Source organism: Elephas maximus, chromosome 22, assembly GCF_024166365.1.
Source record: "Elephas maximus indicus isolate mEleMax1 chromosome 22, mEleMax1 primary haplotype, whole genome shotgun sequence".
NCBI classification, from domain to species: Eukaryota; Metazoa; Chordata; class Mammalia; order Proboscidea; family Elephantidae; genus Elephas; species Elephas maximus.
The window spans coordinates 64,748,061-64,767,908 of NC_064840.1; the positions used below are offsets into that span (position 1 = coordinate 64,748,061).

The window sequence follows — 19,848 nt, forward strand, 5'->3', positions numbered from 1 at the left end:
GAAGCAAGCAGAGAGTTGGGGACCTCATACCACCAAGAATGCAGCACCAGGAGCACAGCGTGTCCTTTGGACATGGGGTCCCTGCGCCTGAGAAGCTCCTCGACCAGGGGAAGATTGAGGACAAGGACCTTCGTCCAGAACCAACAGAGAAAGAAAGCCTTCCTCTGGAGCTGACACCCTGAATTTGGGTTTGTAACCTACTGGACTGTGAGGAAATAAATTTCTCTTTGTTAAATCCATCCACTTGTGGTATTTCTGTTATGGCGGCACTGGATAACTAAAACATATATAGTTAAGTTTTAGGATGTAATATAATTTTTCACTTATGGCACTGGCAGGAACGCACGAACATTAATGACCCTTCTGAGTATTTGGATTTCTAGAGCTATGTGGCTAGGAAAGCAAACCATCATTGCTTCTCTAGGTATTCTAACCACATTATTCACCTAGAGCTCCTAGGAGAGGACAGAACAGGCCAGGAGTCACTTAAAATTTTTTATTGTATTCCCAACAATTAATTTGGTTTGAAAGTGTTACCCATTGACAGTCACTGTGAAGTTTCCATTCAGTTAAAATACCTGCCTGTTTTTTGTGTAGTACTTACTAGAATACAAAGCTTTTTGCACACACAGTGCTTCATTTGATTTTTGCCTTAGATGGATATGGAAGGTGGGACAGGACATGGATGAAGCTGATTTTACAGATAAGGAAAATGAAGCTCAAAAAGATAAAATGACTTGTCTGAGATTCCACTGCTATGCATGAAAGCCAAGATTAGAACATGTGCCTTCTTAGTTCTAGTCTGGGCTCTTTCTATTTAACGGCACAGCATTGTACCCATGGCTGGAGACCCACCACTCACTCCTTTGAAAGGAAGGAAACGCTGAATTTTTCTCTGAGCTTAGAGGGAGCAAGGTTACTTGACACAAGTCATTAATTGCTTGTAAAGATCCCTCTAGCTTTTTTAAACAAGTCATCTTTACAAGGTTAAGCAAAATATAACTCATTCCCATCAGTTTTAAGGATGTACTTTCTAATGAGTTATAGAGAAACATGGTTAAATCAAGCATTCATAGGCAAAATTTAAAATGTTAAAAAGGTTGCCCTGGGCTTATCACATGTTTGGGGATTCAAAGTTCTTCAAACTGAAAAGAAATGAGTGGGTAAAAAAAAAGGTGGGTAGATGAGAAAAAAGCAACTGAAGAAAATCTGAAGTAAATTAATTCAGGATGGAGGACACAATAGGTCTCTTACTCCATCTTTGGAAAAGTGAATTCTAAAATGTGAACTGTGAGATGTTACTCATATTCATTGAATAAGAGTTATTTGGTAATAAACACACGGAAAATGCTTCAAACCATAGTCTGCCCTGGGTGATTAAAAATCAACATTAGCATAGTTTCTCTTTTCCTCAGTTTCCTCATTTACAAAGTGTGAGTAATAATGGTACTTACTTCATATGGCTATTAGGGGATTATATTTTTTTTTTATGAGTGAATCCATGCAAAGGGCCTGGCACATTGAAAATATTCAGTAAGTGTTAACTACTATTGTTATTTTAAAGTCTTTGAGAGGTCTCACAACTAAGAAATCTCTGTAAATGTGATTGACTCAGTTTTTCCCAAACATGGTTAACCAGATCAGTACCTATTAATGGCATAGCTGTTTGGGGTGTGCTACTGCAGAAAATTCAATGGGTCATAAGGGCTTGAGACACAAAAAAGCAATATGGTAACCTCTTCTGAGTAAGATGCTTACCAAACCAAAACCTGTTGCCATCGAGTTGATTCCAACTCACAGTGACCCTATAGGACAGAGTAGAGCTACCCCATAGGGTTTTCAAGGAGTGCCTGGTGGATTCAAACTGCTGACCTTTTGATTAGCAACCATAGTTCTTAACCACTACGCCACCAGGGTTTCCAGTAAGATGTTTAGTAGTATATTTACCATTGCTAATCTGTTGAATGCTTTTCCCCCTTGTTTTTGTCTGACATTCTTAATCATTGGTGGTGGAGTGGTTGAAACAATGGGATAAATTCTCCACCCCGTCTGTACCCACAGCCATTACAATGTGCCTTTGCAACCATTTTCCATCAAGAGGTTGGTTCCATTTCCCTACCCTTTGAGTCTGAGCTGGTCTTGTGAGGTAATTTTGCCATTAGAGTATGACAGAAATGATAGTTCTCCAGTTCCAAGACTAGGCTTTGAAAAGCTGTGCACGTTTCTATTCCTCTGCTTTTAGAATGAGAATATACTTCAACCTAGCCTATTGGACAATGAAATACATGGAGCAGGGCTTAGTCTTGTTTTCCTAGCCAGAGCCCTAGATATATGAGGGATCCCAGCCTGGAAGAGTCAGCCCCAGCCACCCCTCCAGCTGACCACAGATACATGAATGAGCCTGGCTGAGATCAGCCAAGACAAGTTCAAATCATCCATACCTCCTAGTTGACCAATTGTGAAAACAATAAATGATTGCTATTTTAATCCACAAATTATAGTTTGTTATGCAGCTTTGTTATAACAATAGCTAATACATTATCTTGAAATCTAGCCCAATGGCATTTTTCCCTCACTCAACACAACCTAGATTAAGTGTCACTCCTTTATGCTTCCTTAACAATCTACACTTTTCTCTGTCATAATACTTTTTGTTTGATGGTATGATAATTTCTTAACTCAGAGCAAATCTCTTCAGGGCTGAGTTGATTCTTTCATTTATGAATGGCTGACTTGTACAGAGGATTTGGAACATAGGAGGTAATAGTGCCTGAGTAACTCTTTAATGCTTAGTTGGTACACATTCTCAGCCTCTTAAGGCCCTTGTGTCCTCTGAAAACCAGAAAATAGGTCATCTCAATGATGGAGCACCTACTATGTGCAAGAATGCTATCTTTTTTTTTTTTTTTAATGTTATTTGTCTTAGTGATAGATATATGAGGAACATGTATATGACTCATTATCTGCCTCAAGTTCCTTCTCTCCTAAAATCAGTCATTATGATATGAACACATTATTAATTTTGAGCTCTGTGTATTGAGTACTAACTTTTATATGTGAAAAGTAGTAACACATGCTTATCTTTTCTTGCAGGTATCAGAAAGACACTTAGGTTGAGTACAGAGTTAGCCCTATTGTCATCTCACTGTGGTTATATAACATGCACTCTAGAACATCTCTCTTCAGAACCAGAACTAGCCAGAGACAGGCTGAAATATGCTTATTCATTATAATACTTTTTGAAAATTTACTTTATGCCCACTAAGCTTGATATGATTACCCAAGACTTGGCCAAGCTCGTATAAGCACAGTAGCCAACTGAGTATACTATCTAAGCCTGTCTGGCTCCTAAACCCATTTTGATAACTACTATGCACACTGCCTCTCTAAAAATAAAATAAAAGCTAACACTCATTGATGGCTTACTACTAAGAGCTTTGTGTGCATTTTTTTCTTTGTATTTTCACAGTTTGGATAGAATCTAAAATTCTATTATCATCCACATATTATAGTTGAAGAGAAATGTTAAGTAACTTGCCTGATATCAAATTCTAAATGACAGTCAGGATTTGAACACCGGACTCTGTTATCACACAGTAAATTGTAAATAAATATTTTTTGAATGAATCCATAAACCACTGTCAGAATAAGTTTGATCAAAGTCTACCAAATTTTGGCAATTATAAAATGCATAAATTAGCCACACTGACATAATCCATTCAGAATTAGTTCCTAACTAAATAAAACATTTTTTTAAATGAAGGTTTTTATTAAAAAAAATATTTTGGACAGTTTTTACAGATTCAAACTGATCTGTTAAATATTCATCAGGATGAAGTAGTTATGTCTGGATCTTTAAGCTAGTCACGGTCGTAGTTAAAACCTATTCTGACCAATTCAAACTGGATACATTTGCTTTAACTATTCAAATAATTCTGAAATTTTTGACCAGGTTTTGTCTAATTATTTACCTAGTTTAAGTGAATTAGAACTAATTCTTATCCTACCAGTAGCTTGGAAATCCTGGTGGAGTAGTGGTTAAGAGCTACGGCTGCTAACCAAAATGTCGGCAGTTTGAATCTGTCCTATAGGGCTGATTATGAGTTGGAATCGACTCAGCGACAACGGTTTTTTTTTTTTTTTTTTTTACTAGTAGCTTAAATGCATTTTAATTAGCTTTAAAGCTCTGCTGAGTTAAAGTAGGCAGAACAGTTGAATGCTGTAATCATAGCTGGTGTGTGTATATTCATACCCTTTCCTACCAGTCCAATAAGATGGTACAAAAGAATTACATAATCAAAAAAGTTTAGGCAACACTGCGTATCTCCCACTCTTACAGATTCATCACACCCATGAGGAGTTTAAAGGTTTTGAGAAATCTAGAGAATTATACTTAATTTTCTTCCATAGCTTTCCAAACTTAATCTGAATAAAATTTATTTTCTGTGCAAGCAGTATTTTATAAAACAACAAAAACAATTTGGAAAATACTGGTTTAAACCAATTTTTGACCTTTGGAATTATAACCAACTAGTTTAAAGAGATCAGAATCTAACCTTGTGTAGATCTAAATAGCTTTAATAGGTTCTGACCAGACCTAAGTAGTGATGATAAAATTTTGGGGGAGCTTTCAGCATCTTAAAAACCATTTAAAATAGATGCAGTCAGTTGAGATGTGGAACTTGGTGATTATTTTCTTAATATTTTCCCATGGAGAGGCAGAGAATGTTTTATGCAGTCTGTAAGAATAACCCAAGCATCTTGGGGAATAAAATAAATGATGTCACACTTATGGTATGGCTAAGATTACTTCAGGGTATATCCAACTATATCTCAAGGAAAGGTTGTGCGTGTGTGTGTGTGTGTGTTAGGATGGGCATGTTAGGAGAAGATTTTTGCTTCCTGTAACTTCAGAGTATCTCATTCCTGAAGCCAAAGGGAGAAATTAGGATCAATACAATAACACATATCGGAAATTATCCTTGCGGAGAACATTCTAGCTCCTGCTAGAATGTGGTGGGAGGAGTGTAAAGGGCATCCTCATTGGGATTTCAAAGTTCCACCCATGCAGTATCCTACAATGTCAATAAAAGACTCTTTATTCATAAATAACTGATATGCAGTAATTTACGTCTGTACATTTATCTTGAAAAGTCTGTAACCATCCATTTTTTTTTTTTTTTGCAAACTCTACATAAAACATCCAAACTGTCCATTTTGTTCAATATAATATAACACAGCTGTTTGGCATTACCAAATATATATGTATAGATATTTATAGATATGTACATGTGTTGAAAAAGAAGCCAGCACAGCCTTTTCTAAGAATTCCATCCAAGTATTTACTGTACAACATTCAAAATTTACATTGATAATACAAGGCACAAAAAGTGTTGTATGAAGCCAAGGCCATGCTTTATTCAAACTCTCCCTTCTGGCTTGCTCACTCCTTCAGCTTCATGTCAAATTAAGTGTTCAGCCCTGCTCTTTTTTGGCATTGAACACATCAAATAAAAGTTGAGAGTGAGATGGGTTTGAGATATGAGTCACTTGAAAGAAGCCCCCACTCCCCCCACCCCCACACACCTTCCAAAAATAAACAGAACAAAATGAAATCTGGAAGTTCTTTCATGCAGACACGGAGGTAAGCAATTACTCATATTGTTGGAGTTTGGGTCAGAAGAATCAGCCAGTTTTCCTCTAAATGCTTATGTTTGCGATATTTTGAGGTTGAGTCTTCCTGAATTGCATGTACCAATCAGATACAATTATGAAGAACGGGAAGTTTTAAGTAGGAGTCTTTATTCCAATTTAGAAAAAAAGAAAATTGTTTTCCTGACTAGAAGATTTCCACAGAGTTTTTTTTTTTTTTCCAGCAGAGGGGAGTCTTTCTGAGTGAAATTTTTCGGCTACCCTCTGAAGAGGCTTAGATTGACATCTGGTAAAGGGTGATTTTCTGTCAGCATCATCAGAACTCACTAATGGAAGGATATTGGAATGATTGCATCTATTTCTGATTGTAATGTCAATCTTTTAGTAATGAGGTCAGAAGGCATGATATTCAACTTACTAACTTCCCTCAAATATCACCCCTCTTTTTTGTGATTTCAACAGAACTACAGCTAAATCTTTAACCACCATATATATAATATTTTGAAGGAATTTTATAATTTGTCCAATTTGGAAATCTGTACGTAAATAGTGCTTGAAATAAGCAAAATACTTTTGGGGCTTGGCAAAAACTGAGGCCCAGGGCTTTTTCATTTTGATCACGTCATTTTTAAGGGTACTGATATACATTACCATTCATGCAAGGAATTACATTCCCAAGTATAATGAGATCTTTTATAATTCAAAGCTGTAACTCTGAGAAAAGGCTCACCTCCTGTGGAATTCAATATTGGGGGTGGGGGAGGGGACATTTTTAGCCCAGGCCTCAACATGAAGCTTACTGCCTTTTCTATCTTTGGGTTCAGGCAGAGGGTGGGTTTTAAAGACATGAAGTTTAATGTTATTGTCTTAGGCCCACCTCATGAGGACATTCGAAATCCATGATCTTCACAGCAAAAGGAAAAAGCGATGAGTAACTGCTTCAAAAACCACAATTATTCTATGTGAGTTAAGTTTCCTACTGGAGATCACATTTCTATACACTAGTGACTAACGGGCCAGGTCTGATTTTCATCCCCTTTTGTCTTTCAGAAAAATACAGCACACAGATTGCCATTTCGATTTTGCTGATGACCCTGGAGCGGGGATGTGAAGTCCATGGTAGACACTGGCTCTCCTAAAACTGCTTTTGTAAAAACACCACATGCTGTCAATACAGCCAAACAGCTTATTAACTGCAGCTTTTGAAAGAGTTTGAGAAGTGAAAACACAAAATATGCAACACGTCTAAGATTAGTAACATTTTCACTTTTGTGACACTGGACAAAACACATTCTGCTCGTAGTTCAGAAGAATTCCTATGCAGACAAAACAGTGGAAACTGCGGAAACGGTGGCCGTTCAGCTTTTGGCTAAAGCGTCAATTTTCAAATACAGCGCTATGGCAGCTAACACCAAAGGGCTAATAAAATTTTGTCACTATCTTTAGGACAATATTTGGCTCTCCCATTTGCTGTGGCTGTCACCTCTTGTCCAGGATGTGGGGATTACTAAGGAGTCAGAACTTGACAATGTTTCATGAGGAAAAATGATTAAGATGGCCCTGAGGGGCACATTTTCCAGTTCCTTCACAGTTCCTCTAACCTTCACAGAACTGGAATAAAGGCCTCTGGGAGAACCTGACCTAGTATTCGCCACACTTAAAGGCGGAGTGACTAAGAGATTGAAGAGAAACGGCTAAAAGGGAAAATAAAAGCACACTGAAAAATTTTATAACATTTTGAAATTCACAGGTAAATTTGCTAGAAGTTTGCCAAGTGGAGAATACTATCTCAAACCAAACACTTATACCATTTTAATAATCTACCTTTGCTTATTAATCGTGATGTTGAGAATTCCTGTCAAGGAAAATTATTATAGGAAATCCAGAACTTTTAATCCAAAGAGAACCCCTGTTTTAGTGATTTGACATAATATCCTCTCTCCACGCCAACTGAAAGAAAAATATACGGACCATGGCAAAGGATAAATGTTGCAGTTGGAGATAGAACATAAAAAAGAGAGCACTCCCTCTTTTTAAAGAGAACTACATCTATTCCTTTTCATCTCTTACAAAAAGGCTAATAAAATTTTTGTGAGAGAACATAGGAGTTTTATGAGACTCCCTGCACCGGTAAATGAAGTTTGCATTTAAATCCATACAGTGAGCTTCCTTTTGGCTTAAAGGATTTTAATGTAAACCAGTAAGACTGCTCAAGCAATGCTGTAAAGTCTGTAAATTAACTTTATAATGCTGCAGTCGGGTGAAGCTGTGAAGTTCACCATTTTGGTGGCATAATTTTAAGTCTTGTTCAAAGCATGACTATTAGACACAGATGCCTTTGAGGACCGACAGATTTGGCATGTAAGTGGGCTATTTCATAAAAATTTTCAGTAACCCACCAAGTATTAAAGGCCACTTTTAATATTTTGGTTTCCGTTGCACTGGGAGAATAAGACATTCAAAGTAAGTGCTCAAACTGACAAATCTTTTTAAAGAGGAGTATTTGCAATATGCAAATGTCAAAAGAGCACAAATGCTTAGGTCACAGTAATTAACCAGAAATTCCAGCGTGAGCTAAGTCTTTATCTGATCTGCAACTCCCCTTGGTCTTCTATCACGAAAACATGGGTTCTCTTTGAGTTTCTATTGTAATTCTGCACAGCCTTGACATGCAATGGCCACAAAAGTTCATCTGCTTCTCTAGAAATTCTGTGTACGACCCTAACAGAAACAAAGAGAAATGTAAAAGAAGGGGAAAAATGGACTTAAAAGTGGATTTAAACCTTGGGCTGAAATCAGAGGTGAATCATGTTGTTTCCTTTGTTACTCTATATGATATCATGTTCAAGTGCATTTTCAAAATTCAGGCATATATATATATATATATATATATATATATATATATATATCAGAATTTATATCAGGGATGTCAAGTGATTTACACTCTCATACTTTCTATTGTCCCCTAGAATGAATAAACAAGTTGAGCAAAGTGTGTTCTCCTGATCTAGATATGGTATTTTGAAAGTATGCTTGGAAGTTCTAAGGATTTTTTTGTTCTGTACAATAAGCCTTTGGTTCCTGAGAAAAGCAAGATGCTTTTGAATTTCATGTAGCAAAGCCTTCTATCCAATACAGGGGACCATATATATACCACACATTAGTTAGAAACAATGGCCAACGTATTCAAGTGTTCTTCAATGCCTTATGCTTGGTATCATAAATTCAACCTGTCTTTAGGTCTTCTTCACATGGGTGAAGATTATACCATTTTTTTAAACAAAGGGATGGAAAAAACATTGTTTAAAAACATTAATCATATCCCCACTGCCAAATACTCCCCAACTTTTTTGACTCCCTGCCTACTTTTTTTTTATTCTAATACAGCCAACCACTAAGTAGCTAATTAGTTGCTTTGTGGTTAATCTAGGTCCTTGACTTTGGCGGTCCTGAGTGTGGACAACTAATTAAAATATCCATCAGAAGACAAGCAGGAGCAGATGAATTTATCTTTAGGCTACCGGGACATCTTGTCAAAAATGATTTAACAGGATTAGAAGTGGGAATAACGGGTTAAGATGAAGGTTATGAATTATCTGTGGATTTCAATTCTTCATAATGTCCCTGCCTCTTATTTAAAAAACAGATAATCAGATCAGAATTGATAGCCGTATGTTAATGGCCCTGTAAAGAAAGCATACTTGGTGAGGTTGAGTAATCAGTAATGGGAAGCTCCCTGAACAAGGCCTCAGTTTCTGGAACAGTGCGGTAGAGGTAACCCTCAGGTCTATTTAGATGGATACCATTTAGAGCAAAGACTTGTTTCCCGAGAGGCAAAGGGAGAATGATATACAGCCCTACTGAAAGATTTTGTGATGACATAATACCAAAAAGCCAGAAAATTTCAGGAACCTAGATTTTAAAGTACAGCAAAATCTCTCATGCCATTAAAATAACAATATTGGGGAACCAGGTCAACACCTGTCTTAAAATTTGAGGCCTGAGACATCTGCAGTTCATGCTTCCTGGGGCCTGATTTGACCTCTCCTGTCTCCAGTAATAAGCTGTAATAAGCTGTGCTCTAATAGTACTCTATGCTGCTTGAGTGGCTTAGCTGGGAATGGAGACGGTCTTGCTTTGTGGAGTTAGGAGAAATAAATTTCTATATTGGAAGATCTAAACATAGTCCTTGAAACCTCTCCTTCCTGCTGTAATGGATTAAAAAAAGGGGAGGAAAGAATGTGGGTAGGTTTGTCTTGAAGAAAATGAAGGAGGGGTTCACGTCAAGAACTTATTTGTGGTCTATCTTACTTTTCGATCTTGTCTTCGTTAAGTGGCTAGCATTTACAGGGAATTGGTGCTGGTGTAACGTACTCAGATTCTAAATTCTAAATGCCCTCATTCTCTCCTTGATGTCCTTGAAGTCATACAAATGGGTTGGCAGCCCAGTTACACTTCTAAAAGCAAGTTTTTCAACGATTCCCAACATCACAGTTGCCAGTTGGTAGAAAACTCTGACAATCTGGTATCAGAATCAGCTGCTCCTTTGGGGCACATTATTAAAAACCTGTTTCAAAACATGCACTTATTCAGTGTCTGCCTTCCCAGCTTTATTGTAGCTAATCTTTTCCCACAGCCACTTTTATCTAGATATGCCCCTCACTTTTATCCTTGACTCTCCAAATCTGAGGAGTTCATCAAGTCTTAACCCGAGTGTGGATTCAGAGGGGACAAAGGAGCCCTCTTATATCTAAGGGAGCTTGCATTTTCCCTATTGACACGTTTTACCTATATAAAATTCAATTTCTTCAACCAGGGATTCTCACTGATTGGAAATGAAGGCAAAATTCCCCAAATGCCACTGGGCAGAAAGCTGCCTCTTTCTTTCCCATTTAAAGCAAATGTCCCAAAGCTGGTCGTTGCCTTGTCTCTGGAGAGGACATGGACTAGAGTCCATTTTGCCTGCTGTAGTTGAAGTCGGCTTCATCCAGCTGGGATTCTGTAATATTTGAGAGTTTCATGTGTGTCCTTCCAATCTCTTCAAGGGCACAGGCCAGGGAGTCAAGATCACCATCGTGTTGATGACGAGCTTCCCACAGGTTCAAAATGACAGCAGATGGGCTACTTTGTGTAGCAAAATAAGATAAATTCCTAGACAGAGTTAAACAAACAAACAAAAAAGAACAAAAGAAAAAATAAAGGAAAAAATAAAAATCACCATAAAGGACTTAAAAATGAATTTTAATGGGTATTATTACAATAGAAGTAGAAAGCTACACAAGGCAGGTCTAGGCAGTTTAGTTTTTACCCCAAAAGGCAACAGAAAATACACTCTGGAATGTTATCAATGGCCTCCTCATTCTCCAAGCATTTTCTTAGTCATCACTTTCCTTGAGCTCTGTGTGTGTGTGTGTGTTTCCCTCTTGACCATCCTATCCTTGAAAAGCATATGTGATGATGTAACTTATTTTTCCAAAATATGTACCACCTTGTTATCTCTCCCTTGGTAAACATTAGGGCTGTCAAAGTTTATCTTTGGTTGCTTGTTCTTCCTTTCCTTCCTCAGTGGGCTCATATACTAGGTGGAGTAGTTATCAGCTCCAAATGGAAAGTGTTTAAATCTGCACCTCCAGTTTCATAGGTTAATGGGAACTAGTTACAGATCTCTAAGTGACTTTCGAGTTAGAGATTGGATTGCTTGAATTAGATGTCCCTCAACATTTTCAAACTCAATGCATCAAAATTTGATATCATCTCCATGCTTTCAAATTGTCTCCTTTTCTACCTATAACAAGTATCTCAGGAAATCCAATTTTCCTCTCATTTTTCACTCAAGGAAACTTATTATTATTAACTTTTATTGAGCTTCAAGTGAACGTTTACAAATCAAGGCAGTCTGTCACATATAAGTTTATATACATCTTACTCCGTACTCCCACTTGCTCTCCCCTAATGAGTCAGCCCTTCCAGTCTCTCCTTTCGTGACAATTTTGCCAGCTTCCAACTCTCTCTATCCTCCCATCCCCCCTCCAGACAGGAGATGCCAACACAGTCTCAAGTGTCCACCTGATATAATTAGCTCACTCTTCATCAGCATCTCTCTCCTACCCACTGTCCAGTCCCTTTCATGTCTGATGAGTTGTCTTCGGGGATGGTTCCTGTCCTGTGCCAACAGAAGGTTTGGGGACCATGACCGCCAGGATTCCTCTAGTCACAGTCAGACCATTAAGTATGGTCTTTTTATGAGAATTTGGGGTCTGCATCCCACTGATCTCCTGCTCCCTCAGGGGTTCTCTATTGTGCTCCCTGTCAGGGCAGTCATCGATTGTGGCCGGGCACCAACTAGTTCTTCTGGTCTCAGGATGATGTAGGTCTCTGGTTCATGTGGCCCTTTCTGTCTCTTGGGCTCTTAGTTGTCGTGTGACCTTGGTGTTCTTCATTCTCCTTTGCTCCAGGTGGGTTGAGACCAATTGATGCAACTTAGATGGCCGCTTGTTAGCATTTAAGACCCCAGACGCCACACTTCAAAGTGGCATGCAGGATGTTTTCATAATAGAATTATTTTGCCAATCGACTTAGAAGTCCCCCATAACCATGGTTCCCAAACCCCTGCCCTTGCTCCGCTGACCTTCGAAGCATCCATTTTATCCCGGAAACTTCTTTGCTTTTGGTCCAGTCCAATTGAGCTGACCTTCCATGTACTGAGTGTTGCCCTTCCCTTCACCTAAAGCAGTTCTTATCTACTAATTAATCAGTAAAAAACCCTCTCCCTCCCTCCCTCCCTCCCCCCCATAACCAAAAAAGTATGTGTTCTTCTCAGTTTATACTATTTCTCAAGATCTTATAATAGTGGTCTTATACAATATTTGTCCTTTTGCCTCTGACTAATTTCACTCAGCATAATGCCTTCCAGGTTCCTCCATGTTATGAAATGTTTCAGAGATTCGTCACTGTTCTTTATCGATGCGTAGTATTCCATTGTGTGAATATACCACAATTTATTTACCCATTCATCCATTGATGGATACCTTGGTTGCTTCCAGCTTTTTGCTATTGTAAACAGAGCTGCAATAAACATGGGTGTGCATATATCTGTTTGTGTGAAGGCTCTTGTTTCTCTAGGATATATTCCAAGGAGTGGGATTTCTGGGTTGTATGGTAGTTCTATTTCTAAATTTTTAAGAAAACGCCAGATAGATTTCCAAAGTGGTTGTACCATTTTACATTCCCACCAGCAGTGTATAAGAGTTCCAATCTCTCCGCAGCCTCTCCAACATTTATTATCCTGTGTTTTTTGGATTAATGCCAGCCTTGTTGGAGTGAGATGGAATAAGGAAACTTATTTTTGACTCTTCCCTTTATGTTGATTCTTCCTTTCTGACATACTCATCAGACCCACCCTTTTCTCTCCAGTATGTTCTTAATCGCAGCAAGAGCCTTGAAGCTCTTGTTTCCAAACTTTATATCCAATATTGCCTGCATTCTATCTCCACAATCACTAGGTATCTACTCTCTCTCTTTTCAATGCCTTCCATGGTCTTGCTCAAACTAGCTATAGCAATAAAGATACTTTGACTCAGTCTTCTTCCATCATCAACCCTGACTTAGTTAAAATATTGCTTCTTGCTTTCATTCCATCTATTCTGTTCACTAGCATTGCCCACTTCTTCCCCTTAACCTCTGATTACCAAGATCTTATACTCTTTCAGTAACAAGTACAATATTCATCTCCTCTTTGCTCAAAACGATTTATGTCTTCTCTGAGCTCTATTTATACTTGTGTTGAAACTTCCATGAGTAAAATGATTATCTATTTCATGTGAGAGAACTTTGCCTTTCCAGTGAGACTACAAACTCCTGGAGGGCAAGAATCACATCTAATAATTTTCTGAATCCACTACAACACTTATCATAAAACTAGACATATGTGACAGGCATTTATTCAATAACCACAAACTAAGTAATGGATTAGTATGAGCTTTTTTCAGATATATGATCTTCAGTGAAAAACAAAAAAAAACCTCTTGGACAATAACTTGCTATGATGAAGACTAAGACCTCACCAAGGACTAAAGGTCACTGTTTTTCTTAGGGGCTTTTACATCAGGAATAGAAATGCCACCTCTGGTAAAATTCTAGTGAGTTGAAGAGATTTTCCAGACTCAACCAAGATTTGTCTATTTTGAGGATGGTACCACTTTCCACAACCAAGCCTGACATGTAATAACAAAGTGGACCCATGCATAGAAAAGCACTTGGATGACAAGCAAGCTTTTAACAGCATATTACTGTGAAGATGGCCCAAGATGGTGGCTTAGCCAGACACATCATGTTGTCCCCCTACAGCAAAGACCCAAGAAACCAAGTGAAACAGATAAAGATGACAATCCTGGAATGCTGAGCTTCAAACGGAAGGATAAAGAATGAGATTGAACACCGACTGGAAGGAGAAACTGAATGAGAACAACAAACGAGGAGAGATACAGGGGAGAGATGCCTTGCCAGCTGGCCTAGCACAATGTGGCCATCTTGACATAAAGCCAGCAGTGATCCTGGGTGAGGAGCACAGGAAGGCAATGTCACAGAATTCCCAATAGGAGACAGAGAAACTGTACAGACATACCAGGAGTGAACCAAAGTGAACAGGACATGAAACGTATCTAAGGAGGGAAAGTACAGGAATAAGGGTGAGAGCTCCAGGGATCTATAAGTACGTTACAGCAGGGAGGGAGCCAGGATCCAGAGACAGGACTACCTACCAGCAGCAGTCCCTGACCATTAGGGTGGGTGATGCACACCAAGTAATAGATCTATAGGGTGTCAGCATGAGGACATTTACCCAACTGGAACCCAGGCAACCCCCTCCTCCTCACGCTTGGTTGGGACCAGGTCCTGATTGCTGGCTGCAGCCAACAGGGAGCACCCAGGCAGGTACCCATGCCCGGTGACCAGAGAAGCATGCTTCTCCTCCCCCTGCCTCACTGGTGTCATGAACCCCACCAACTCTGCCACCCCACCCACCCAGGGATGGTAGTATGTGCCCCTCTCTGTCCCCTCACCCAGCTTGCTCTACTTGCCACCTCCCCACCCTGCCAACCTGGCTAGCATGAGTGAGTGCACCTGTGCTGCTGGTCATCTACCACATCCTGCAACTCACCATAACCCCCCACCATCCCTCCATCCAGCAAGCAGCAGAGAGTGTCCCATGCCCCATATGCCTGCCACACCCCCTACCCATCACAACTCTATGCCCACTGCCCCACCCATCTAGCCAGCAGTAGAAAGCACTCGGTATCCCTGGTCACCCACCACGCTCTGATGCCCCCCACCCAGCATGCCCCAGTAAGCTTGCCCACGCCCCTGGCCACACACCACGCCCCCCCCACCTCCCCACCTACCACCTCACCCACCTGGTGAGTGACAGTGAGTGCTTCTGCACTGCTGGTTGCCTTCCACACCAGCTGCCTGCCACCCCGCCCACCTGAGAAGTGGTGAAAGTGCTCCTGTGCTCCCCATCCCCTGCCACAACCTCCTGCTCTCCTGCCTGCTCACATGGAGAGTGCCATCCAACACTCTCATGCCACTGGTCTGATGACAGGTGGGGGCCCACGTACACCCAGTCCACTCCTATCTGCCCTGCACACCCAGTGAACAGTGATGCATGCTCCTCCTGCCTGCCACCGTCCCACCCACCCGGTGACAGCTGGTGAGTGCTCCTATGTCACCAGTGATCACCTGCCCCGCCCCTGATATATCAAAACAAAGCCAGACAAAAAATCAGCACAAAACAAATATAAAATCAATCAATACATAAATAAATAAAATAGCTCCTTAATGCCTTGGAGAGAGCAGACAATAACAAATCATATGAAAAAACAGGATAAGATGGCTCAGACAAGTAAACAAAAGGAAAGAAAACCTTCCTAAAGAAGAAATGATAATGGAACTACCTGAGAAGGAATTCAAAAAACTTAAATTTAGGATCCTGAAAGAGATCAATGAAAACAGAAAAAAACCCTAGAAGAATTTAGGAAAATAATACAAGAAGAAAGTAACTGACTCAAGAGACAATAAGAAACCATGCAAAAACAACAACTAGAAATTCAGAAGATTAACAATAAAATATGAGAAATAGATAAGTCCATGGAAGGACACTGAAGTAGAACTGAATCAATAGAAGAAACAATCAGTGAAATAGACAACAGATCCCTTTATACTAATTTGTTTGAGGAACAATTAAAAAAATGAAGTAAAAATGAAGAAAGCCTAAGAGTTATGTGGGACACCATCAAGGGGAATAATTTACACCTAATAGGAATTTTAATAGGAATTCCAGAAGAGGAAGGAATAAAAAATACAGAGAGAATTTTTGAAGATTATCTTGGCTGAAAACTTCCTAAGTATCATGAAAGACAAGGTTACCATACAAGAAGCTCAGCAAACCTCATACAGGATGGCCCTCAAAAAACTCACCAAGACATATGATAATCAAACTTTCCAAAACCAAAGACAAAGAAATAATTCTGAAAGCAGCCCATTAAAAATGAATTATCATTTACAAAGGGGCACTAAGAAGAACTAGACTGCATCTGGCTACCACTACCAACTACTCTGACCAGGGACACAATAGGAGGTCCAGGTTAGAATGGCATAAAAATATAGATCAAAGCTCCAATTCACACAAAGAAAATCAAACTCACTGGACTGATAAAGATTGGAGGAACCCCTGCTATTGTCCTAAGACACTCTCGTAATCTGGAACTGAAGCCACTCCCAGAAGTCACTTTTCAGCCAAATAATAGTTTGGCCTATAAAATAATAACACCTGTGAGGAACGTGTTCCTTAGAACAATCAACTACACTATTCCTCACTTACCAACTCTCTCATTATCTGGCATTTTACATTTATGGACAATAGTTAAAAGTCTACTATCTGACTATTTTGTGCATTAACAAGGTGGTGGGCATGGTGGCAATGGCTGTGGAGCACCCCTTCCCTTAAGGAGGGTCCTGGTGGCCTCCTAGAAGCTGGGCTGTGCTGCTCTGTGCTCCCTCCTGGTAGCAGGGGCGCCATATCCAGCTGCCAAGAGGGTCCAACTTCCTCCTTGGCCATGGCCTCTGAGTGGAGGCTCAGGCAGCACAGAGCCGGCGGGCACCTGCTCTGCGTTACCAGCTCCTATGTGGCCTGAGGGCTTGCAGCTCAAAATTGCTATGGGGTGGGAAGGGAGGAAAGAAAGAGGCACAGAAGAGGGTATTTGGAAGAAATGCATGCAAGCGAGTTTAATGACATCCCCAAATTAGCCAAACTGGACCTGAAACCTCTGCCTCTGTGGGACTGGTGTGTGGCCAGGCTCCCAGCACCCTTGCAGGAAGCCCCGGCCCTTGGGACTAGACAGGCCCAGAGGGCACAGCAGGATCTGGGATCATGAATGCAGAGTTTTCAGGGGTGGAAATGAGCCCTGGGTGCAGCTTTGCTGGGGAAGTTCTGACCCAGCACAGGAGGAAGGTAAGTAGTTAAGCCGTGGGCCCTCCAGTCACACAGCCCGGCTTTATCCAGCTTTGTCTCCTCCAAACCTCCTTCTCCACAGAGGAATAATCCATATTCGGACTCATCACAGTGACGAGCACATCAACAAAGCTTAGCTATTATTATTTCTATGATCATATTTTCTTTAAAAAAATTAGACAAATGGGTGGTCTAAGAAAAAAACCCCTCCATTTTCACATAATGCCAATTTTGGCATAATGACATGGTCTTAGGAACCTAACTATGCCGATAAGTGGAGAGTTGGGGATAGGAGCCCAAAAGCAAATAAGAGAATGCAGGAGAGGCAGGGACGCTGGACGGATAGAAATGGGAAGACAGGATGGAAATGGGAAGAGTGCCGGCACGTTGCAGGGATAGCAATCAATGTCACAGGACAATTTGTGTATAAATTTTTGAACGGGAAACTGATTTGCTGCGTAAACGTTCACCTAAAACACAATAAGTGTTCAAAAACAAAAACAAAAAGAACCCATTACCATTTACAACCAAAACACCAAAACCAAACCCACTGCCATTGAGTCGATTCCGACTCATAGCGACCCTATAGGGCAGAGTAGAACTGGCCGATATAGTTTCCGAGAAGCCCCTGGAGGAATCGAACTGCTGACCTCTTGCTTAGCAGCCGTAGCACTTAACCACTACGCCACCAGGGTTTCCAACCAACACACACACACACAAATAGTAGTTCTGAGTGAATAAAGTATTGTTTTATTTCAAGGCCTTAAGAGGCTGATTAAAGCCAGTCAGTTGTCAAATAGCAAAAATATAATGGGTCACTATGAGTCGGAATTGACTTGATGGCACTGAGTTTGGTTTTTGTTTTATTATATATAGTTTCCAATCCATATGAATCTTTACTAGAGAGAGGAAGGTCAACTTTAAAATGTTCTTTCTAGTTTTGTTTTGTTTCTCTCTTCTTTCTCTCTCTTCCTCTTTCTCTCACTTCTTTCCTTCCCTCCCTCCCTTCTCTCTCTTTCTCCCTCCCTTCCTCCTTTTCTCTTCTTCCCTTCCTTCCTCCCTTTCTCCTTCCCTCTCTCCCTTCTTTCTTTCATGCTTCCTTTCTTCCCTCCTCCCATCCCTCCTTCCCTCTTTCTCTCCACTCCCCTCTCTCTCCCTCCTTCCTTCCAATCAAATATGATCATTTACATCTACACAAATAGAAATATCAATGCAAACCTTCCCTGAGTAGTTGAAGGGATCCTAGTTCTTCTTACTTAAGAACTTGGTTTTCAATATTGCTTTTTTTTTTCTTGGTCATATGGAAATGTTTGCAGGGAAAGTTGCTATATCTTCAGGTCTAAAAGTAAACCAGTACACCCGAGTGGCATTCAAGGCAGAACACAAACTGAGGGAATAGCTGGGAGAGGGGCAAACTCAGATACTAGGCATGAGAAGACTCTGGGTGGTCTGCGTGAAAATCTCTTTTAATGTACATCTCTAATCATGACTGTAGGCATACTTTTGTTTCTGGCATAGGTAAATAATTCTTTGGGATATCCATTGTTGCATTCATAAAGTAAAATAAAGACAGCAGCCACAACAAGAAATGTATCACCAGCTTTCCCATAATTTTACTGAGGATTTATACTTTGCATTTACTCTTGAATAACAATGGACTAGGGCCCTGGGGAGGTGACTGGAATCAGTTATACTTTATTAAATACCTGGGGTTGACAAACTTTCTCTGTAAAGGACCAGAGAGTAAATATTATTCTTGGCTTTGCAGGCACATGTGATCGCTGTTAGAGCTACTCCATTCTGTCACTGCAGCACAAACGAAACCATAGACAATACACAAATGAAGGAGCATAACTGTGCTTCAATAAAACTTTACAGCTACTGAAATTTTAATGTCATATAATTTTCACCTGTCAGGCCATATTACTTTTCTTTTGATTTTTTTCAACCATTTAAAAATTGAAAAGCTCACAAGCTCTAGAAAAACAGGTGGTGGGCCAGATTCGGCCTGTTGGGCACAGTTTTTCGACCCCTATTCTACACTGTCTTTCAACCCAAACTAGATTCCCAGAGCTGATAGCTATTTGAGAGAAGGTGAGATTGAATTTTCAGCTTTGTGCATTGGAAAGAAGGCACCTAAAGGGCCAACTTACTGAATTCCCAAGCTACATGTCCTGCCTCCCGCACTCTGAGAGCTTTGCCCTCAGTAAATGTTTAGGCAGCCTGGATATTTCAGGATTTGACAGGAACACCTGGGCATAAAAATGTGACAAAAAACTTTAAAAGAGGCATAAAGGATTTATGTTTTGAAGGCTGTGATGAATCTTTGTCCTAACAGAATATTCAAAATATCCATGAATCCGTGGAAGGTGGAAGGATGTGTTACAAGTGCGCTCGACTAGAGGAAGAGCTGCAGAGCCGGAGAACGTCTCTAGTGAGCCAGCTGGTTAGGAAAAGTCCTACAAATCTCCTGGTTTGCAGAACAGATACCTGAGGCTAAAGGAAGTTAAATGACCACAAGAGGCAGAAATATAATTCTCACTTGGCACAGGTCTCTGAACATACTGGAGCAAGTAAAGTGTGCCCGCTAAAGCAAGTTTTAAATTTATTCTTTGAATTTACACAAGCCCACTCAGCATAACACATACAAAGCTCAATTTTCACGGATAGATAAAAGAGCCTATCAGCCT

At 40.1% G+C, this 19,848-nt stretch overlaps 1 protein-coding gene across 9 annotated transcripts in view; it reads right to left on the minus strand.

Moving 5' to 3' along the window:
* Nucleotides 1-8,567: 8,567 nt before the first annotated feature.
* UNC5D (unc-5 netrin receptor D) overlaps nucleotides 8,568-19,848 on the minus strand; it is a 630,356-nt gene continuing 619,075 nt past the window's right edge. For all 9 annotated transcript variants that reach the window (XM_049865157.1, XM_049865158.1, XM_049865156.1 and 6 more), the window contains one exon: nucleotides 8,568-10,803. In XM_049865157.1, the coding sequence (XP_049721114.1) occupies nucleotides 10,599-10,803 (205 nt within the window). In that variant the 3' untranslated portion in view covers nucleotides 8,568-10,598. The remainder of the gene's footprint in view (nucleotides 10,804-19,848) is intronic.